At 44.0% G+C, this 9,668-nt stretch overlaps 1 protein-coding gene across 1 annotated transcript; it reads right to left on the minus strand.

Annotated features, from left to right (window-relative positions):
* Positions 1 to 7,096: 7,096 nt before the first annotated feature.
* LOC131294580 (NPC intracellular cholesterol transporter 2-like) lies at positions 7,097 to 7,585 on the minus strand. The gene has a single exon (XM_058322625.1). The coding sequence runs from the start codon at positions 7,583 to 7,585 to the stop codon at positions 7,097 to 7,099; it is 489 nt and encodes a 162-aa protein (XP_058178608.1).
* Positions 7,586 to 9,668: the final 2,083 nt, after the last annotated feature.

Genomic DNA, 9,668 nt, shown 5'->3' on the forward strand with positions numbered 1-9,668 from the left:
CAAACAACAACAGCAAAAACGAACTGAACGAAAGAACCACAACGTTTCGCGAAGCCGAAACACAAATATGAACGGCAAGCAGAGAAAAATCAGCAAAACCTTTGCGATGCACGTAAGACGGCCTAAGACGGCCCACAAGTGGAAGGAAAGCAATAAGGAACAGGAAAAGAAAAATGAACGGGGGAAAATAAAAGAACGAGGAAGAAATTTACTCCAACTGGTTAAAGGCTGCACTGGGACGGAGGAGGATGAGCAAGAGGCTCGCACAGTTCGCGTCCGTGGCGGCCTCCTCCTCAATGGGTGCGTCTACAGGAAGGTGGTGGGGTACCGAGGGTTTAGTAACCGACACCCAGCACACCTGAAGAGTACAGCCGATGATTGGCGGTTGTTTCGTTCTAGACCCGTCCTTCCGAAGCCTTGGCGGATCGATTAGAGAGCGGGGCAGGCATGCAGACACTCGAGAAGGGAAGTTTCCGCGGGTTTCGCCTGACTCATACCCACGGCACGGCACACTTTGGTCCCGTTAGAATGCGCGGGGCGAACAATCGATACCGAGCCTTCGGGAGCCAGCCACCCGGACCTTCAGGCCCTGCGGCTGCGGCCCGGGGAGGGAAGGCACCGGGCAAAGGCACCGATGAGGCAAATCATTATCCTCTGTGGCCGAACCGGAATGTAATTTGATTACTCCGGCCGCCTATCTATAGGCCGATGACGTAGTGGGACCGTTGGCAAAACCGGCAGTCAGCTGGGAGCGATGGCGTAAGGCGAGACAACAACCGGAAAAAACAAGGAAGACACACCGATGGCCGTTATTTGAGCTCAAGGAGAGATAACCTAATTGCAACGGATCGGTCGATCCCAATCGCTTTGGCAAAGGTAATGGCACAGAAAAAGATCCGCAAAAGGGGAAGGCGGCTAATGGGGGGTAAGTATTATAAATATGATGATGGCACTTAAAATGAAATAACATATGTTACATTGGAGTTTTACGAACATTGGAAAGGGCATTGTCAATAAATAAATTGATTTTTTCGACCTAAACCTTAAATGTTGTGAAGTGTCGAATAAAGTTGTGCTAAGTGTTTTAAATCACATTACCCACATTTATTATTTTACAGCCTGATAAAATAACCTTCAAATGCAATTTGATTTGTTACGATTTAGCGTATAAACCCCACCTAGATGCAAATGCTTTAATTGTTCTGATTGATGCAACAAAACCGCTTTTTGAATTTATATTTTCAACTTATCCGGAAAAAAGTTTTCTAGCACAGCGTCATTCATTAACATTTAGTGATTGTAATAAATATCAATCGCTGTAAAATTTCCAATGTTGCCATTGAACCATAATTTGTATCAAAACATAATGCTGTGTTCTGCCATCATTTTCGATTACTACAATATTTGCTCTAAAAAGGAAAATTAAATTAAAGTTTCTCTTCGATTGAATGTGAAAACTCATGCGAATGAATGATTTACTTAATTATGTTGAATGAAAGTTACCATTCTAATAGTGTTGTCTCTTCTTGCTCGTCAACTATTGAGAGATTTTTCTTCGAAAAATTAAGAAAGTACTAATTAAGTGATTCAACTATTTTAATTTAATTTTTTGCTTGATTGTTCGAATAAAAATGATCGAATATTGAACAGAAGAGAAATAAAAAGCAATAAATAGCACTAGTACTCTCAACGTAAGCAGAAAGGTACAACTGTTAAGTGCATACAATAAGATGTTTCTGATGTGTGACTTGATGCAAACAATAAATACATAAACGCCATAAACAGTTGAAAAATGATACAAACAATACAGATATATGACCAAAAATAGACACGCCAATGACAAAGGATAAGTCACACCGCAGCACGTTCTACGAAAATAGTAAATTTATGACTCATTTGACGATCTCACCATTTCCCTCGTCCCTCTTCCAATCCCCCCTGCAGACATTGCCCATTACTAATCTGTCAAAATCACTCGCCCACACCATCATCCATGGCCGAATGTGTGAAAAAGCGTCCACCAACAACGCACAACAACGACACCCATCATCGTGCGCGCGAAACAGCGAAGACACTTGATAATAGAATTAGCACATAACGACGATGGTAAGTGAAGTGCAAGTCGTACATTTTCATACCCCAGCGCAAATTGAATTCCAAATCATCCGCAAATGGCCCCAGTTCGGTGACGGTGACGGAGGCGCAAAGGCGCATGTGAGACGTGGACATATTTTTTTGTTGCCGAACGGTCAAATCATGCTGCGAGGTGGACCGCACGACGGTGCCACGTTTCCCAAGCGTGCCTCCGAATTTGCAAATGTGTGGTTTTTCTTTCCGTTTCCTTCCGCCATATAATCCTCGGACATTCGCCCCCGGTAAACACATACGACCGACGTGTCTGGTGTGGATGTTTAGCGCGCCTTCCCCCGATGCGGTCGCCCAGGAATGGACAGGTTGGATTATTTTTGGAGGAAGTAAGAAAAGTAACAACTTGTCCTTTGCCTTCGTCTTGAGACAAAGCTTCGCGCGCGTGACATGTGGGGCACGTCATCCCGTGCGCATACACACACGCACTCGCAACGGGTTTGCACATGCACAAACGGGCGTTCGCGCACGAGGGCCCCCCCTCCCTTGTCGCGCCCGGAAGCGAAAGGGAAACTGGAGACGTTTATCTAATTTAGATGCAAATTTGGTTATTGATCGTCTTGTATCGTGTGGTTGGTCAGAGGATCGCACCACACCAAAAAGAAACAGGTTCCCCTTCGTACCGGGAGAAAATCGCCGCCTGCTTGGGAGCGATGCACAACACAACAGGTTCGATAGGTTTCTTCCGTTGACAAGTTCATAATACGAAAACGAGGGCCGTCGCCGGTCGGTCGTTTGTATGGAAAGTTTGGTGCGCAAATGTTTACCCTAAAAATAAAACCAAAAGCAAAATATGCACGAAAAAGGCACACGAAAGGGAAGACAATTTACCATTTTAGAATCAGATGTTGCTAATCTCCGGCAACCACTTTTGCAAGCGGCCCGGAGGTGCGGATGGTTTCGGCAGCTCTGGAAGGATGGGTTGTTGGTTGACGGTTTTTCTTTTTTATCACAAAATGCCGGTTTTACATTAACTATTCCAGCGGTGAAAGCGTTGCTTTCATCCGTTGTGATGCACAACCAGCTGACTATTGCCCGTTGATGTATGTTTTTGCTTCTGTATATTTTTTTATCTCTCTATTTAGCACAATGTTTCCGTACGCGAATTTTCCACAACAGCTTACGCACTCGATCGATGGTTGAGATTGCCTTCGGAAACTACTATTTGCCCAACAGATCGCTTCAATCTTCCTATTTAATCACTATTGACTGTAATTATGCTTGCTACTAAGGGTCGTTTACATTACTTTACCGAAAAATGGGAGGAAAAGAAACGCATATGTATTTTTTTGCATATTTACAGTGCGACCTAAAAAAGTCCACAGTTGGAAACCTCAACTACTGAGAAGCATGGTGTTTTCTTGATCCGAAAATGTTGAACTTAATTTCGAACATTTACTCATAGTATCACGAGTTTTGATCCTGTCTGGTCGATTTCTGGTCCCTGATTTTTCTTTTGTATATTTGCTCCTCCGATCGGAGTTGGTTCTCTTTCTCTTGCGTCGGAAAATAGGCCTGTGTACGGTGGAGGTTTTCGTTTTTCCTTCGGCCTAGCACGGAAACTAACGTGTGTCATTTGCCGGCAAACGCATACCAATGCAACGATTTGGCAAGCGGTATACATCGAAAAAGCTTTTCCCGGATGTGAGTTTGTTTTTTTGTTTCGAAGGGTTGGTGCATTTCGTCACGTAACCGCTCGTACCGATTCCTTGTCCCTTAGGACATTTAACGATGCTCGCGTTGTGATGTTTTTGTTATATTACGCTGCTTCTGTTTCCTTTGAGATGCAAATGAAGATAAAACATCCCACGTGGAACATTTAACACCAGCTGTTCTCATGAAAAGACAGCATCCAGCTTTCCTTCCGCTGCGTGTTAACCGTGAAATAGTTTATCAGTGGGTTAGAGGACATTTTTTAGTTCAAGTTCAAAACTATCACTTTTAGCTCGCTCTTTCGCTCCGATACAAGTATGTTGCCGAAGGAGAAGGATTCGCCATTCGGTCGCAGGGGGTTTTTTTTATTTTGATGCCACCCCCGATAGTGTCCTTCGGAGAAACTATGAAAGAAGGAGAGAACCCGGAAGGAACGTCGTCTGTTGCATCTGTGTTCGTCGAGCATTTTTCTCCTCCGTGGCGCTGGACGGAAAGGAGAGTTTGCCATTGCTCCTTTTCCGAAATGGCACGGTGGGTGAAAGGATACTAGAAGTATTGTAAAAATTAATTTCGCAAAACTCAACGTCAACCGATTTTACTGAACTTGACGGGGTCGAAAATATTCTGCTACTGCAAAACAACGCAAACTCAACATAAAATGATCAAAGGTGTTGAAATTGTTGCTCGAAATGTAGCTAATATCAAGTGTCAATCAGTCAGTCGGTCGGACAGTCAATCACTTCTGACATGCCCGTAACCAGACGGAAGCAAAAGTCGACCGGCGGCTGTGGGCCTTATATTTTTGGCCAATCTGATCCGTGGCAGTCTGCCATTGTTTGTTGTTCTTCAGCCCGAATCGAAGAAGGCACCGACGAATACACCTGTCAGCACGCGTGCGCTCTCCATCTCGCACGGTTTTTTCCCCCGAAAAATCCCACCGACGAGGATGCGACGACGATGGGGAGCATTTTGACAACAAACCATCCACACACCACCAATCGTTTCGCGATGAGGGAAAAGCGTGTTTGGTGCGCGGATGGCAAGCATTTCTCGCGCCCTGTCCCGAAAGGCTCCAAAGAGGCGTCCGTATCTCGCCTTCTCATCACGAGCGAGCGATAAAAGTCGATAAAATCCCGAGGCCATCCTCCGAGCCGCCGCCAGCAGCAGCCCACAAAGGAATGGCGGCACCGAGAGCTCGACAGTGCTTCTTCTGCACGGCACAGATTCCTGCGAACTCAAATCCGAACATTTGATGGTTGTCTTCTTGTCCTTTCGCAGACCTGACCTGGAAAATGTAGGTCCCAGTGTCATCCTCCCCGATGGAGGTCGGCGACTACTGCACTACTAACCTCACGATAGATAACTAACTTTGGGAACAGAATCCGAATCCGGAGGAGCCCAAGGCAAATTCGGGCAACCATAGGCAAACATCGCCTACTCGGATAAAACAAAAGGGTGCATAAAAGGATCTCCATGTTCTTTTTCCCTCCCGTTCCTCGCTATGATGACCTCCACCGAAGGCCCACTGTTGCAATCAGCTGTACCAAACACATTCCGCGGGGAGAAAAATAATCAAACTCTTCACCATCGCCAGTCACCCTGGCTTTTGCGGTGGCATTCTTCAGCTCGTTCAGAGTTGTTGCGCTTTGCCGCACTTCCGCAAGCGAGCTGCGTGTTCTGAGCGAGTCCATTTTGTTGCATTATTTCGGCGAGCACAACAGAGTCGGCAAAAATATCCAACGCATCCACGAACACAAACACCACACGGCGGCACAGAACACAGCAGCATGGCACGCACAAAAACACGAACGAACCAAAGGGTTCGCATTGAAACCTACTTGTAAAACCCACGAGCCACGGCAGAAGAAATGGGGCGCACGAAATTCACGCTTCACGAATGGTAGTAATAAAAAAAAACTAGTGGAAAACTGATGAGATAAACGAACCACAGACGCACGGCGGCGCGTCGTTCTGTCAAACACGTAAAAAAAGTTGTATGTCGCGCACCGTTTTCTCGCGTTTCGCAAACACAACCGTCGAGCGAAACGGACTTCTGCAGACTGACTTGAACAAATTAGTGTTGGCAGAATCAGGATTTCGAAGATCCGAAGATTCGATTGCTAGACGAATTCGAAAGATTCGAATCCCATTTGACGGAATCGAAGGTTTGACTCGATTGGGATTCAATTCCGATTTGATTTGATTCGATTCTAACTTGACCCTAAACTATTTGAATCGACTCACATTGATCAATTGCGTCAAAATGGTCACGTTACGAGTCGACCTAGAGACAATGTGATTGATTTCAGTTTACTCAAATCGAACGCTGGGTAGAATGGATTATTGGACATAGAATGAGTTTTTAGCTCGATTTGCCAGTTAGAATAAGGAAAAATTCCTGGAACCCATTTTTGACAACGAAATACACTAGAATGTCGATTATCCGAGTTGTACTAATCAATCCAACCCATTTAGCTCACGGCGTGACAATGATTCAGAATAGGAGCTGTTTTGCATTTTTACTATCACATGTGGCACGTTTTTATCTCGAAAAAGCGAGTTGTGATTTAATGGGGATTCAGATGAGGATAAACAATTTCCAGACCAACATTTACTGGTTTACATCGCAAAGATGTCACGACTGTTTCTTGGATTGGGATTCGGATTTGGGGATTTGGTTTACCCACCACTAGAACGAAGCTGCGCGCCAAACTGCCATCAACAATCTTCAAAAACCTTGGCCACATTGGTTGGTATATTCTGCTGAAATAACAAATTTGTTAATAACTTTACAATTGCAGAACCGATTTGTACATGTGACCACTCAAATGAAAGGTCTGCTCAGGACACACAACTTTGTGTTACAAAAGAAGTGGTCACTTAAACCATTGGTCGGTGCACAAAGTAACAGCTTCCCATTTTTCTAGAACTTTGTGGAAAGAGGTGCACGGGAAAAAGGTAACGAAACTTCAAATTGCAATTTAACTAAAAATTATAATTTCCTTTTTAGGATAAATATTTGTTCAAAGTAAGTTCTTTTCTAGTTTTTTTAAATCAAATTACCGGTTCGCCAGTCAATCGTGATGATTCACCTGAACGGAACGCTGTTTGAACTAAGTTAGTCTGGTAAGTCCGTTAGCCGTTTCCGCTATCGAAATTTAAAATTTTCCGTTAATCTTGCTTCATAAATATTTTTTAGCACATTTTTGTGTGTTATGTTGTATGGATTTAAAATTTGTTTTATTTAGCCAGTGAAATTAAATGTTAGTATGTTAGTTGCATCGTTATTGTAATAACCTTAGACGCGACGAGAGGAAACGACACGTGCGTCGAGGATGAAGCACGCCAACGATTGGCCGCTAGGGTCCACCAGATCGATTTCGATGGAAAGGCTCACACGGGGGTAAATCAATAGAACAGGCATGCTCAAGCGGTAGGTAATGTCCTCGCCGGCGCTAACGGGGCACTCGGCGTTCAGGAGCCAGTTGCAGGCCGCAGCGCGATCTGCCGGAAGGTCGAAGGGAGCCGTGACTCCAAGCGCGGTTGCCACTACTCTCGTGTGCAGACTGGTCGCCGCAAACGGTGCCATAAAGTCCATGTCCATGTTGGCGTCCGAGCCGCGCACCAAATCGCACGGTGGAACGGTGCAGCCCTCAACGCGTACCTCGGTTGGCCTGGGACGATTGTCAGAGCAGGCCCGCGTAGCAACTCCTGCGCCAAGGACGAAACTGTTGTTGGTAGCCAGTAGCACCATACCAATCACGGCAATCAACTTCAACAGAGCCATCGTTTGTTCGTTTTCTTGGGATGCCGGAACTCAACTGAACAGCACTGTACGAATGATACCTCCGTACAAAGGGAACCCATTTTATAGTGCCTCAGAAGAGTAATAAAAACAGCCCTATCACATCACCTCATCGTCGGGGTTCTGCACCCGAGTACCAATTTGGGCCGAGATTATCCACGATGCTGCCAGGTGTTTCTTAATTTATTTTTTTTTTCGTACCAACCCTGGACAGACATAAGATAAGCTACTATATGACCGGATTGAATCACCCGGCGAGGGTTCCCGATATGATTACATTAGCCGAAAATCTAATCATAGATGGCCAAGACCTTAAGCTGGTCGTAAATCGGCGCAATGATTTCTTTATGGCACAATTGTTATGGAAACAGATGTCCGTTGAGAAAAAATATTTAAAAATCGTAAGATGTGCGGAGGACATTAGAGAAATAAGCTCTTTAAAAATTTGTTTAACAATCAATAAGAAAATGTACGTTTTGGAAGAATCTTTTGCACTATGTTGAAATTGAAAAAAATATATATTACTATCAATAAACGAAGAAATATGTAATTCATAGCATTAAGCCGAACGTCTTATTACTATTTAACGAAAACAAAAGCAAAAAGGGGAAAAAATCGAGGAACCAATTTATAAGACAAATACAACCAACTCTGAAGTAGGGGTGAGTTTGTTTTTAATTTTATTACTACCGCAAATCAACAACAAGTATAGCGTCCATACAGTAAGGTAATATAATGATTTTATTTGTGTACAACATTTACTACGCGCACCCTCGACCTCGCTTCAAGCGCCTTTTGCAGGGAAGCGCGCGTGGATTTGTTCGCGTGTGGCGGTATTTAGGCGATGTGACTATCCTTACTTAACACAAGCAACTTAACAAGCGAAGGAATTTACAGATTTATTACACTTTCGGCGGTTCTCCAACACGCAGGCACACCTTTCTCTTCTACTCTGGCACGGGACCTACCGTACAACGGAAGCTGTTTTAAGCTAATAATAAACAATAAAAAAAAGGTGGTAGTCTACTACCCTACAAACTAACAGATCAACCTAAGCTCGACAGTATGAAAATAGCTCCACTAATTGCCTTTCCACAAGCATTCCGGAATAATTTAGCGTGTGTGTTTTTCTTCTCTTGTGGGACTCCGTACATCTACCAAATAATTAATCTTATCCTTCCGATTTGGATCTTTTGTTGGACGCGGTGTTTGTTACCATTGCGGCATACCACATGGCTTAGTTTCTTCGAGAATAAAGTGCCGCTCACTATAATCCTTATGTTTTGTGTTTGTTGCATGTAGCTTGTTCAAAAACATTCCGGTCGGTTTGCGTGAATGGTTGCGTGGTAGTGTCGTCCGCCATCCGGGTTTATGCTGCTGTGTTTCTGTGTTTTACGTTTTGCGCCACAAACGGTGCGTGTGTCTTTCTGTACAGTCTCCCGTAGAAGAAGAACTACCTGTCCTTAAAGTGTTAAAGATCTAAAAAAAATAATACAACATCGAAATAGAAAAAAGGTAAATCGTTTGATCGTGGTTAGAGGCGAGCGGTGATATCATCCTGCATTAACTATCTAAACGGTTTATGTTTTTGCGTCACTACTAGCTAAGCGAACGATCTTGGAAGGCATTACGGTTTCCGTTTTTCGTTAACCAGATCCGGAGAGGTTATTATAATGTTTTTTCTTCTTCTATCATTTTCCACACGCTATCTCATACACCTACAAGCTACAATAGTCTTCCCGATCGGTCAGCGAAAATCCCACAGAGAAATCATGGGAGCAGGTAAATATAACGATAAACATTCATTGGCACATGGAAACAGTCTCTTATATCGAGAACGAATACAAAGGTAGGTAAGGGGAAACCTTAGATAACTATGGAATTTTACACACTTATCAGTGGATAATTTAAGACGAAGGTAACGAGATTTGTAAAGTCGCCATGCGAACAATCTGCCAACAACCTGTACTAAGGCACTCGAGTACGCTTTTCCTGATAACGACAACCTATCACCGAATCCACCACTGATAAGACCCGCTCGGTTGAGCTTTACTAAAGTTTCACT

The sequence above is a fragment of the Anopheles ziemanni genome, chromosome 2 (assembly GCF_943734765.1).
Source record: "Anopheles ziemanni chromosome 2, idAnoZiCoDA_A2_x.2, whole genome shotgun sequence".
Lineage (NCBI taxonomy): Eukaryota > Metazoa > Arthropoda > Insecta > Diptera > Culicidae > Anopheles > Anopheles ziemanni.

Bases quoted from the DNA above. Each gene is read 5' to 3' on its own strand.
- LOC131294580 (XM_058322625.1), bottom strand. From the start codon at position 7,585: ATGGCTCTGTTGAAGTTGATTGCCGTGATTGGTATGGTGCTACTGGCT.